Genomic DNA, 13803 nt, shown 5'->3' with positions numbered 1-13803 from the left:
TTCTTTGAGATCGAGGGAACATAGCCAGTCGCCTTGATTGAGAAGAGGATAAAGAGTGGCCAGAGAAAGCATCTTGAACTTTTCTTTGACCAAATATTTGTTGAGATCGCGGAGATCTAGAATGGGTCTGAGATCTCCTGTTTTTTTGGGGACTAAAAAATATCGGGAGTAGAACCCCTGCCCCTGCTGGTCTAGGGGAACTTCTTCTATGGCATTTAGAAGAAGGAGGGATTGAACCTCTTGGAGAAGAAGGGTTAATTGAGGACTGGAAGCAGACTCTTTTGGTTGACTTGGAGGAGGTAGTGACTGAAAGTTGAGAGAGTAGCCGTGGCGGATGATGTTGAGGACCCACTGGTCTGACGTGATAAGTTCCCAACGGCTTATGAAATAAGTAAGGCGTCCTCCTATAGGTTGTGGAAGTTGGGTAGAAGGAACAAAACTGGCTATGTTCTGGAGAATTAAGTCAAAAGGGTTGTGTAGACTTTTGCACTGGTGCAGGTTTTACCTGTTGTTGTTGCTGAGGCTGTCTAGCAGCCGGCCTTTGTTGTCTCTGGCGTCGTTGCTGGGGAGCAGCTTGAGGCAGAGGACGAGCCACAAATCTACGCTGGTAGGAGGATTGTGGACGAAAAGGTCTGGTTGTTGGCGGCTTCTTAGACTTAAGAAGTGTATCCCATCTAGTCTCATGAGCCGATAACTTTTGAGTGGTGGAGTCCATGGAATCTCCAAACAACTCATCCCCTAGGCAAGGTGCATTGGCTAGCCGATCCTGATGGTTAACATCGAGTTCAGAAACCCTAAGCCAGGCCAGCCGTCTCATTGCCACTGAGATGGCTGTAGCCCTAGAGGTCAGCTCGAAGGTGTCATAAATGGATCTAACCATGAATTTCCGGAGCTGGAAAAGCGAAGAACAAGTTTGGTGAAAAACCGACTTTTTTCCGATCAGGGAGATATTTCTCAAAAGCAGAGATATTCTGAATAAGCTGCTTTAAGTAGAAGGAGAAATGGAATGCATAATTCCCTGATCGATTCGCCAACATTGCATTTTGGTATAGTCGTTTCCCAAACTTGTCCATAGACTTTCCCTCTCTGCCAGGAGGGACAGAAGCATACACACTAGCCCCCTTGGACTTTTTGAGGGTGGATTCGACCAAAAGGGACTCATGATGTAACTGGGGTTTATCAAACCCAGGGATAGGAAGGACTCTATATAGAGAGTCTAATTTTCGGGGAGCCCCAGGAATGGTGAGGGGAGATTCCAAATTTTTATAGAACGTCTCTCTCAAGATATCATGGAGAGGTAACTTAAGGTATTCCTTTGGAGGCTGATCAAAATCCAGAGCATCAAGAAAAGCTTTGGATTTCTGTGACTCAGCCTCCAAAGGAATAGAGAGAGAGTCACACATTTCCTTTAAAAAGGAAGAAAAAGAAGATACTTCTGGTTTAGAGGAGGGCCCCAAGGCAGAGGTGTCCTCTTCACCAGAAGAACATTCTCCCTCAGAAAGGAGAGGGTCTTCTGAGTCGCCCCACAAGTCAGGGTCTTGAACTTGGAAGCTCCGGTCCCGAGAATCCGGCGTGGAAGACTGTAAGTGATGGGATTTTCTATGAGATTTCCCTGACCTGCCTGACTCGGTACCGGGGGATGTGACTGTATGCACCGGTGCCGAAGTCTGAACAGCTTGATGGTGGGATCTCGGCTCCGGTGCAAGAATCGGCATGGAGACAGAGGAAACAGACTGTACCGGTACCGACGAAGTGGAAGTTGACAAAGTAGGACGATCCACTGTCGGTACCGGCGGCTCAGACCGGACTGGTACCGGAAGACTCGGTACCAGGAGTGAAGGCAGAATGTGCTCTAACTGTTCTTTAAGTTGTAATTTTAGAACAGCAGCAATACGGTCTTCGAGAGAAGGCACCGGTACCGCCTTTTTCTTTTGCGGTACCTGCGGTGCCGCTCTACGCTCCGAGGATGAGGAACCCGATGTAGAGGGGCTCACCTCTATTGGAGCGGAGCGCTTCCGTGAGCGCCTCGAGGTCTGCAGGATTGGGCTCGCTGCTATTGAGACCGGAGGACGCTCCAACGGGGAAGGCTTCTTAGCCGGCTTACCTGGAGGAGCCGACACCGACGCGGTATCGCGTGGTGTCGACGATGTGGGTGCCGACTGAGCCGGAGTCGAAGTCGGTGCCGGAGTGGTATCGGACATCTCGGTGCCGAAAAGAAGTTTTTGTTGAATCTCTCTATTTTTAAGAGTTCTTTTCTTTAGAGTCGCACAGCGGGTGCAGGTAGACGATTGATGGTCCGGGCCAAGGCACTGTAGACACCAATTATGTGGGTCAGACAGTGAAATTGGCCGTGCACACCGCTGGCACTTTTTAAACCCGGGTTGAGGGGGCATGAATGTGAAGACGGCTTCAGCCAAATCGAAGGCCGAGGCTTCGATAGTGGCAGTAGGCCCCGCCGGGGCGAAACCGAAAAAAGAAAGAAAACTAAATCAGTTTTTTTTTTTTTTTTTTAAGAAAGAAAGTAAAATAAAATGAAGGAAATAAACCTTCTAAAGACGTTTACGCGAGCGGGAAGGCGAAAAAATGGAAAAAGTTTTCAACAGCCGTTGAAACGTGCGACTTCTTAGCTCCGCGGAAACTAAGAAACTGAGGGACCGCGCGCCTCTGTCGGGCGGGAAGGCACTCGCGCGTGCGCGGTGCGGCCGAGCTAGAACTTTCTAAAGTTCTTAGAGTGCAATCACTCTAAAATTGTCCGTACCGGGGCTCCGTCGGTGCCGTCACCCATCAGTCAAGAATATGCTGCCTGCTTGTCCTGGGATAATATCTATTTCTTCATTTAGTGCAATATATTCGAACTTTCCCATCTTGTTTCTTAGGCTTTTGGCATTTGCATATAGACATTTCAAACAATGTTTGTCTTATCTACAATGTGCTGAGCAGATGGCATGGATAATTTGCAATCTTTAAAATCAGCCTGTTCTGTATTTAAGGAAACCTGTCTACTGTGGCCTTTTATGGTGATATCTTTTTAAAATACCTTGTTCCGAAGTATGCTCTTTTGAGTGACTGTTGGCCTTCCCCCAGTTTCTAGTTTAAAAGCTGCTCTATCTCCTTTTTAAATGTTGATGCCAGAAGCCTGGTTCCATCCTGGTTAAGATGGAGTCCATCTTTGTGGAAAGTCACCCAGTTCCTAACAAATCTTTTTTTTTTTTTTTTATAATTTCTTTATTCAGTTTTGCATATTACAACAAATGTATCAGAAAAATTCATATACTGTAATCTTATAAATACACACTTGATTTTCTTCATGAACACTTTAAGTACAATATATCATACTTATATTCATATTTTATAATGATTTAAATATTATGTAATACATTTAATAAATATGACAAATGTAACTAAAATAGAAAAAACCCCAATCCCTCCCTCCCTATTTCAGAAAATCTAACCTAATACATCAAAATGTATTAATTAATTCATACATATTATGAAATAAATAAAATAATACCCACCCCCATCCCCACATAACAAATATCTTATTATGGGAAAATGTTATTAACAAATCTAAAACCCTTCTCCCTGCACCACCACCTCATCCATGCATCGAGACTCCAAAGCTCTGCCTGTTTCTTGGGTCCTGTGTGTGGAACAGGGAATACATCTGAAAATGCTACTCTGGAGGATCTGGATTTTAACTTCCTACCTAAGAGCCTAAATTTGGATTTCAGAACCTCAGTATTGGTTAAGATAAAGGGGGGGTGGGGGGGGGTGGGAATATGAATGACAATAATTGATAATTGTTAATTATTAATATATGGGTGGGAGGGATAGGATTCTTTTATATTTATATATCTGGAGGATTACAAATAAGATTGTCAAGTGATTAATTAATATATTTCTGAGTGATTATTGTACACTTGTTGTAATTTCTGAAAATGAATAAAGATTTAAAAAAAAAAAAAGAAGAAGTCCTCTCACAGCACTTCTAAACATAATTCTCTCACAACATCATTTGTATTTTGTGAATGTGTTTTATTTTTGTATTTTGACATTATTGTTTTAACACAAGCTTCAAATAAAATTTGATTGAATTAAAAAAAAAAAAGGAAGAAGATGTATATACTTAGGTCCATATCAATAGCCCTTCTTGCTTTAATCCCGGCTAATGTTTGTCACAATTTAATGTTACAAGTGTGACTTATTCTTATCTATAGGCTCAAGATCTACACTGACAAGTTAATGCCTTTTTTGCAGCAAGCAGTGGTGTAGCGAGGGTGGGAGGCATCCAGGGTGGTTGCACCCCCATCGTGTGCTGCGCCCCTTCCCTTCCCCCGTACCTCTTTAACTCTATTGGCACAAGCAGCAATGCCAACCTGCTGCTCGCAGTGGCCTTGGCTCTCCTTCTGATGTCACTTCCTGGTCTCGCGACCAGGAAGTGACTTCAGAGGGAGAGCTGAGGATGGCGCGAGCAGCAGGTTGGAGTTGCTGCTTGCGCCGGCAAAGAGTTAGAGGCCTGGAGGGGGGAAGGCAAGGCATTAGTGTGCGGTGGGGAAAGACCAGGGGGGAGCTAGAAAGGAGCCAGCATCCCCAACAAGACGGCACCTGGGACAGTCTGCCCCCCTTACTAGGCAACTGGCAGCAAGTACAGGATTTTGAATCTCTAGGAGAGTTCTGAAAGGGTGTGGTCCTTGCCAGTGCCTCATATTACATTCCACTGTTGTTACTAAATTTGTTTTTATTGAAATTGAAGATGGTGGGAAAACTAAAAGCATACTTAGAACCAATAGCATTGAGGACTGTTGTGCAAGCTTTGTGGAGGAGTGTGTGGCGCAGTGGTTGGATCTACAGCCTCAGCACTCTGGGATTGTGGGTTCAAACCCCGCACTGCTCCTTGTGACCCTGGGCAAGTCACTTAATCCTCCATAGCCCCAGGTACATTAGATAGATTGTGAGCCCACCGGGACAGAGAGGGAAAATGCTTGAGTACCTGATTGTAAAAACCACTTATATAACTTTGATAGGCGGTATATAAAATCCTAATAAACTTGATTCAAAGTATATTGGATTATTGTAATGTTCTTTACATAGGTCTTTCCATGAAATATTTGAATATTTTATTTATTTACAAAAGATTCAGAACACAACTGCGAAATTACTTTTGGGGGAAAATATTGGGAGCGTGCATGCCACTTGCTGAATATGTTACACTGGCTCCCTTTAAAACAGGGGTGTCAAACTCAGGCCCGTGGGCCAAATTTGGCCTGCGGGGTAATTAAACTTGGCCCGCTGTTCCTTCTCTCTTTCCCAGTCTCATCTTCAAAGCAGCCTGCAGAGGATCGCTGGTTGGCTGTAGCGAACCTTGCATGCTGCCGTTGACCTCCGCAGCACATTCCCTCTGCCAAGATCCCATACGTCAGAGGAAGGGTGGCAGAGGGCAGGCTGCTTTGAAGATGAGATAGGGAAGCTGGGATGGACAGAGGGAAAGAACGGCGGGCCAAATCTCGAAGGTGAGAACAGAAAGAAAAAGGGAGAAAACATACAGGCCTTCGGGGCGGGTTGGGGGGTGGGCCCTGGTGTAGAAATACACGGAGGGGGGGAAGGAAGGGTCCAAACAGACATGAATATACCAGACTGAGGGTAGGGGGAGGGGGAATAAATAATGGGTTTAAAAATAGAGGAGAGGGAGAGAGATGGTGGCCAATAGGATGGAGGGAGGGAAGAAACAGCAAGGGAGAGAAGTTGGACACCAGGGATGATGTGTGTGTGGGATAGAGATACTGGATATTAGGGTAGCTGGGAAGAGAAAGGTAGGGCTGGTGGACCTTGGGGTGATTGGGAAGGAGGGAAAGATGCTGGATGAAAGGGTAGTTGAGAAAAGGAAAGATGGTAGATCTGGGGATGGAGACAAAAAAAGGAAAGATGACAGACCTCTGGGGAGGGAAGGGAAACGGAAGGGATGGACAGAGATGGAAGATGGATGGCTAGCATGGAGAAAGAAGAAAACGACAAATGGGCAGGAGACCCTGGCAAGCAAGTTATCAGAAGACAACCAGAGCCTGGGACCAACATGCCCAGACAACAAAAGGTAGAAAAAATAATTTTATTTTCTGTTTTGTGATTACAACAAGTCAGATTTGAAATGTGTATCCTGCCAGAGCTGGTGTAGACAGCAAGCGAGAACTAGGACCTAAAATAGAGAGGAAAAGTCTTTTTTATTTATTTTGTTTATATCACAGAACTGGCGTGGGGTTGGAGAGGTTGCAACCCTATACTTCTACTAAGACTAAAGGGTCATTTTATTAAGGTGCACATTTAGCGTGCGCTACATCGGTTAGCATACCTCAATAAAAAGACCTTTAAGTATCTTAATAAAAAATTTGGCCTGTGACTTAGCCTATGTTTTAGATTTTGGCCCCTTATGTGATTGAGTTTGACACCCCTGCTTTAAAAGAACATTGTTTATTTAACCTGCTGGTGGTAATTCATAGTGTTACATGGAGAAAATTCATTAGATTTACAATCTAAGAGAAGAAGATTGAGATCTTCTCAAAGTAACTTCCTGAAGGTCCCTAATTTTAGTCCAGTTGCTTGGGAGAAAAAAGATCATTTAGACCTCTGGCCCTTGAATCAGAACAAGTTAACTGTAGAACTGAGACAAATTCCAACTTCGTTATTTTTTCATAAGTGCTTAAAATGCTTTTTTTACCTAATTATGTTCTGAGTTGTTTATGTCTTACTTTCCACTGCAGTAATCTAATTTATTAATAGAATAATCCACTTTGAATAATCTATGTCACTAAAATGATCTAAGTACTTATAAATAAACTAGTCATTAAGCCCGTTACATTAACGGGTGCTAGAATACTTTTCACCCTCTATGTTGCCCCTTCCATTCACTGCCCTCTCTTCTCTTTCCATCCAGTGTCCGCCCCCTCTCTCTCTGTCCCATATGGCCTCTCTCCATCTCCTCTTTCTTTTTCTCTTGGTCTGGCATACCTTCCTCCTTCCCTCCATGCCATTCTCTCCCCCTCTGCTCACTTTCCTCCTTCAACTACTTCATCGGGCAACAGCAGCATTCACAATTCATTGCTGTTGCTGGCTTCAGGTATTCCTCTCTGGCGGGTCCTGTGTTCATGAAAATAGGAAGTAGGCAGGACCGGCCTGAGAGGAAGGCCTGAAGCCGCAACAGCAGCGAATTGTAAATGCTGCTGCTGCCTGAAGCACCCGAGGCAGACACTTCTCTCCCCTCCCAGCCCAACCCCCGCTGACTCTGCGACCCTCCTGGCGAGATGACTTAAATAACAAACCTCCCTCCAGTGTTGGCAGCCGCAGCTCGCTAAACAGGCTGGTTCGTGGCTTTCTTCTGCCGTTGAGTCTCTCTGTCGCGTCATTGATGACATCATTAGTGACGCGGCAGAAGGACTCAACTGCAGGAGAAAGTCGCGAAGCAGCCTGTTTAACGTGCTGCGGCTGTCAACGCTGGAGGGAGGTTTGTTATTTAAGTCATCTCGCCGGGAGGGTATGTGCAGAAGCTCTCCCCCTCCAGTACCTGTGCAGCACTTTGTCTGTGTCAATGCCGTCTCTGAGTGAAGTCTGTTTCTCCCGTGTTGTCTAGCCGCCGCATATGCACTCTGGCCACGGACCTACAGATCAGGGATTACAGATCACGCAGGTCTGAGTGCGCATGCGTGGCTAGCGTTTTATTATATAGGATACATAACCTTTTCTCCAGCCTCAGTTGCCCCTTTTGGACAGTGCCAGGCCTATTTAAACCTTTCGATAATAATTGCTACAGCATATTTCAGGGCCTTTCCTCAAAAGTTTTCACCCATCTGAGCGGCTCTGCTAAGGGGCAGGGCTCATGTACTCTGAAAAGATAGCTGCACTCTCCTGCCACATGAAATATCTGATGAAACAGGACTCCTTAACGGGATTTCCCTGGGGCAGGACAGAACTTCTCCTTCACAACCATGCTAGAGTTGTGAGCTTTACTCTCTTGTCTTTTGAGAGACAGGCAGGCCTATTTTAGGAAAATGAATTTCTTTACAAAATCAAACAAATGACTAGTTGTCAATATAGTGTTGGAATCAGCTTGCTTTTTTTTCTGTTCTGAAACATTTTGCAACAAAGAACATTCTGCTTTGCTCTGTCTTTGGAGGAAAAGACCATGGCACAGCACTGTGTAAGATGAATGGTTGCAAATAAGTAGAGCCACCTTTTTATTATTTTTTAAACAGAAAATATAAGCCTCTTGTTTTTGCAATGGTCCAATGGGTTGGATGGCAGGGTGATAATCCCCCATAGATTGAACTAATTCACAATCTACACTAAACAGCAAAGAAAGAATCAGTCTTAATTCATACCATATGTTTGAGCTCGGTTGAAAAACCAAGAAAAAAAGATAGATACAAATACACCATAGCTCTGCTCAGAGTCTCAAAGTAGGGGAGACTCACGTGATGCCTACTTCTCTCAGGTCTGTCTCTGTCAGGGTAAGGAAGATACGCAAATCAACATCCTGCTCCTCGAACACCGATAAGTACTTCAAACACCCAATCTGGTCCAGGAACTCGGCCAGGTTCTGCAGAACAGGGAGAGGAAAAAAAAAAAATCAGGAACCTAATTCAACCCCTCTCCTCCCATACTGCCCAGTTAGCCCAGGTGTCAATCACGTGACAGCTCAGGTGATTCATAATGTGGGGGTGCATGTGCTTGTTCTCCCTTCCAACTTCCAAGCTTTCAAATACCAGCAAGCACAGTGTGGATTTAATCCTCCAGCTGGAATGGAAGGATCCCACTTCAACCTCATAAGCTGCAGTGGCCCCATAGTTGGGATTCCTTTCAATGTTTAAGCTGGTCAGTAGTGCTGCCCGATTTCCGATTCGAATCGATTCACCAATTCACTTTGGGTGAATCAATGTATATTTTTAAAAAATCGGCCTCTCCGATTCGGGACCCAACCCTCCTCCCCGTGCTCGGCTGTCATCGCGATCACAAATCCTGCTGTCAGATGCCACCACTCAAAACATTTTTTTAAAAAACTCTCTCACCGGCTTGTAGATTCCCCTGCCTGGTGATTTTTCAAACCCTCCCGGTAACACTAGCCTGGATTAGCAGCTGCACCGCTCTCCTTCCGTAACTTTAGCGAGTAATTCCCTTCTGCAGCCTCAGGGCCTCTGCTAGGCTGTCCTGCCTCCGAAGATGCAACTAGTGTGGGTAGGAGAAGGCAAAGGGGGTGAAGTGGCTATAAAATAAACCCACCAGGATGTTTTAAAAAAAACACCCAATTGGGCAGGAAAATTGAATCGAATTGAAAAATCGATTCAATAGGCTGAATCGAATCGAATCGCATTTTTTTTTCCTGAATTGGGCAGCACTATTAGTCAGTCTAAAATAAAGACTGGGAAGTTTTCAATTACCACTTACAATGACTGGGTGCACTTCTGGTGTCAAGGAAGTTGCTGATTCTGCCTACAGGGAAATTTGTCCCTAAGAATGCCTAAGGCAGGCTACTTTCCTCACATGCAAATTAAAAAAAGTTTCCGAATGTAATAGTGGTAACCCTTTTCTTAATGTACAAAAACTCCTGCAGCAACATTATTGCAATATATGACTCAGAACATTTTGCTGGAAAGGCAGATATCAAAGGTCAAGTGCCACCACCACCTACAAAAAGAGTATTAAAATCCTCAGTGGGGAATGTGAAAGATAGTTCAGACTAGGGTTACGCTTTTCAGAAATAAGGAAAAGGTCAGGGTGCTAATAAATTATACTATATAAATATAACATGGAACCCTACAGATTTCTTACCCTGGTCAGAAGATTCACTGGCACCCTTTGAATTATGTAGTATATTTATTTCCATTTACATTATGGAAAATTCAGTGAAGTCAGTTTTAATGAAAACACTCAATTCACTCCTATCAAATATAAAATAGTCATCCAACCTTTACTGGGTATACTTGAATGATATATTTTATTATTTTTTTTTTTTACATTTATGCTGCTTTTCACTCTTCATTTTTTTTGTCTTATAAATAAGTATCACTAAAATCTCTCTCCCAAAAGGTATCTCATTTCTTCTCTCTTTCCACTTTCTACCCTCCAATCAACACCATCCTTTTACAGTCTCTCTTCTTTTGCCTCTTTCCTCTAATCTCTCTGCTTAAACATTCTCGTTACCCATCTTGTTCTCCCTTCTCTTAGGTTTTCTAGACATCTCCCTCCGTCCTCACATCATTTCCTTCTTTTCTAATATACTTCTTTTCTACCTACAAACCTCCCACCCCAGCTCACTCCTACTGACTGTGATGACACAATGTGACTAGAAAAGGAACTGTGGAAGTTCTGAGTGAGGGATGCAACAGGTAGTTGTGGCAAAGTTGGTGGGAGGGGAGGACAGTGACCAACCATCAACACTGAGTGCTGCATTGTGGTTGGGCAAGCACTTAGCTAAGGCAGTAGACAGACCGATAGGCTGAGCAGCAATGGGAGAAGTGACAAAGGTGTTGGTTGGGCAGATAACAGTGGGCTGAGCAGCAATGGATGAAAAAGGTACAGGTATTGGCTGAATAGGCAGTAAAGAGCAGTAGTTGGAGCATTAGTTAGGAAGTGGAGGAGGAATTACGATGAGGAGAAGTTCTGTTGCAAGGTGTGCTAAGGCATAGAAAGAGGGAGTGATAGAAGTGTTAGATGGGCATGTAGTGGTAGAAAGGCAAAGGTTTGGGCTGGACAGATATAAGTGGTAGTTCATGCAGCGGCAACAGAGGCAGGGGCAATACACGGAGAGATGGAAAGAGTGACTGGGCAGAAAGTAGATGTCCATGCAGGTGGTGAGTGTTTGAAAACAAAAAGTGGGGGTGCCCTAGGTATGACTCGAGTCACTTTTTATTATAGTGCCGATTCAGAGACCTTAGCTATTCACTAAATCTTGAGTCAGGAAAGAAATCTCCATGTTACAATGACAGCTATTGGTGCACCATGCTTATCTTTCCCTTGATAAATTCACAAAAGGAATACTCCATACTCCTTTGTGCCAAACCTACTTTATGGGACAGCACAGGGACAAAACACTCTGGAAACCTGGTTTTCAAATTACATTGTCATCCTTTTCAATGACTCAGCTGGAATGTTACAGGAGCTAGCTGGAAAATACTGTGAACCTTCCATATCTAATATTCCTTTTGAGGTCAAATCACTGAAAAAGCAATGGCTTAACTCCTCTTTACTTTCTTAAACTCTACAAATTCCTTTTGTTCTCATTAGTTTGACTTCTGTGAAAGCCCAGCCTTAGTGGCCATGCCAAATGAGATCATCTGTCATCTCGATGGATCCAGGGATATTCCAATTATACATAAGAACACAAGAATTGCGTTTGTTGGCATTCAGCCTGTGCATTTTTTTCTTGCTTTCTTGAATAAAAATGTTTAAAATCTAAAAAAAAAAAACACCCCACAACAAAACACAAGAATTGCCATACTGGGATAGATCAAAGGTCCATCAAGCCCAGTATCCTGTTTCCAACAGTGGCCAACCCAGGTCCCAAGTACCTATTGGAGCTAAATCCTAAGTAAAGCAGTCCTTGATTTCATCAAGGAATTTTATTTCCCTAGTGCCCTGATTTACCCAGTTAATATCGGGGTAGTTGAAATCACCCATTATTACTGTGTTACCCAGTTTTTTAATCTCCCTAATTTCTGATAACATTTCAGCATCTGTCCGTTCATCCTGGTCAGGCAGACAGTAATACACTCCTATCACTATCCTTTTCCCCCATACACATTGACTTTCTACACATAGGGATTTCAAGGTGTGTTTCTGCTCCCGTAGAATTTTTAGTCCATTCGATTCTAGGTCCTTTAACATATAACACTATGCTTCCACCGATTAGATCCATCCTATCACTATGATATGGTGGTATGGCAGTGTCCCATTGGTTATCTTCCTTCCACCAGGTTTCAGAGATGTCCATTATATCTATCTTTCCATTTAGTGCAATATATTCTAACTCTCCCATTTTATTTCTTAGGCTTCTGGCATTTGCATAAAGACATTTTAAACAGTGTTTTTTCATATCTATTTACAATTTGCTCAGCTGTTGGCATAGATAATTTGCATTTGAAGTCATTGATCATTCTATACGTCTTTCATAGTTAGAAGAAACTGGCCTTGTTTAATAGAACATTCTCAGATAAGTATCCTCCCTCCTTTGGTGTTCAAGGGCTAGATCTGGCCCCTATACTCTTTAGTCTCTTATTGCTCAATAGTGACTTGGGCTTAAGCAGATGATATTCAATTTCTCATTAGTACCTTTCAGCAAAAGTTGACATTTGTTCTGGATCAAAATTAAACACTGATTAGAAGTCCATAAATGTATTCAGGATCCATATAAGGCAGCAGCAATGTGGTTTTCCTGGAGAAAACTACCACCTCCACCTTTCCCCAAATTATATGCATGCTATTCGTAACGTGACCATTTATTTTTTTCATCAAAATGGGACATCTATTAATTTTCAGTCCCGCTCTAGCCCTGCCCCAGCCCCCAGTTTCTTCCATTCATTTTTCATGTACACACTTCATCTTATTAATTCATAATGGTAACCATAAAATTTTTTTAAAAAACACAAAAACACTGTTTGCAGAGAAAATGTTAATTATCATTTACGAGTTTTGGTTTTTTTTCAAAGATGTCAAGGCAGATGACTTTAAAATATGCAATGTCACCTCAGCAACTATAGAAAAATAGACAAATGTAGTGCAAAATATAGACAGCAGATAAGTTCTCAAAACTGACACATTTTGATCACTAAATTGAAAATAAAATCATTTTTCCAACCTTTGCTGTCTGGTTATTTCATGAGTCTCTGGTTGCACTTCCTTCTGACTGTGCATCCAATATTTCTTTCTTTCTTTCTTATCCAACATTTCTTTCACAATCCAGCCCCATCCTCTTTGGGTCCAGGTCTCTCACTTTTCCCTCTGTTACCCTCCTCAGATTCTGTGTCAGTTCTCCTTTGTATTACCACCACCTTTGTTCCAGGTCTCCCTCTCTCTCCATCCTCTGTTATGATCTTCCATCTCTCTGTTCTTCCTCAGGGTGTCTCTCCTTCTATCTGCACCTCCCATAGTCCAGCATCTGCCTTCTGTCTTTCCCCTTTGGTCCAGGCCTTTCTCTCTCTAGTCTTTCTTCGGCTTACAACCCCCCTTCTTTGCCTCTCTCTCTCCTTCCTTCCTCCCTCCCTCCTATGTCCCCCTCACTGCCTTCCAGCCTTTGTCCCACCCCTCCCCCAAAGCCAGCCAGCCTGCCTGCCTCCCTCCCTCACTCCCTCCCTAAGGTCCCGATTCGCTCAGGATGCACAGGGAAGGGGAGAACTGCCATTTTAAATAGGCAGGTCTTCCAGCAGAGCATCCCCCTCCTTCCGTTCTTCACTAGAAGGTACAGGTGGGGGTCAGGGAGTATCTGGGCAGCAGTAGCCAAGGCAGGGGGGAGTGGGGATCCCTCCTGCTGGTCTTCAAACTAGAGGTTGAAGGGAGGTGTCAGGGTGGGGGGGTGTCTCAGCTGGGGAGGGCCAGAGGCAAGGAAGCCGCTAATCAGCTGACTGGGGTTTCTCCTGCTGGCTCCAAAACAGGAACTGGCAGGAAAAGCGACCATTTAATGAGAGGGAAGAAGGCAGCTTTTTTTTTTAAGAGGCACAACTGTTGTGCATGTGTTGTGCACAACAGCTACCGGCAGTTCCAGACCTGTCGGAAAATTTTTGCACTGATTATTCAGTGCTGTGGGGGCATGCCATTTAGTACATC

At 43.8% G+C, this 13803-nt stretch overlaps 1 protein-coding gene across 7 annotated transcripts in view; it reads right to left on the bottom strand.

Annotated features, from left to right (window-relative positions):
- The window catches only part of ANKS3 (ankyrin repeat and sterile alpha motif domain containing 3), a 121255-nt gene that overhangs the window by 40551 nt on the left and 66901 nt on the right, over nt 1-13803 (bottom strand). For all 7 annotated transcript variants that reach the window (XR_004541097.1, XM_033963425.1, XM_033963427.1 and 4 more), the window contains one exon: nt 8460-8584. Coding sequence is in view for 6 of the 7 variants with exons in the window: in XM_033963425.1 (XP_033819316.1) it covers nt 8460-8584 (125 nt within the window). In the remaining variant the exon portion in view is untranslated. The remainder of the gene's footprint in view (nt 1-8459; nt 8585-13803) is intronic.

This window comes from Geotrypetes seraphini, chromosome 11, assembly GCF_902459505.1.
Source record: "Geotrypetes seraphini chromosome 11, aGeoSer1.1, whole genome shotgun sequence".
Classification (NCBI taxonomy): domain Eukaryota; kingdom Metazoa; phylum Chordata; class Amphibia; order Gymnophiona; family Dermophiidae; genus Geotrypetes; species Geotrypetes seraphini.
Note: the sequence above shows the minus strand (reverse complement) of the source record. Positions and strands in the feature narration are given on the sequence as shown.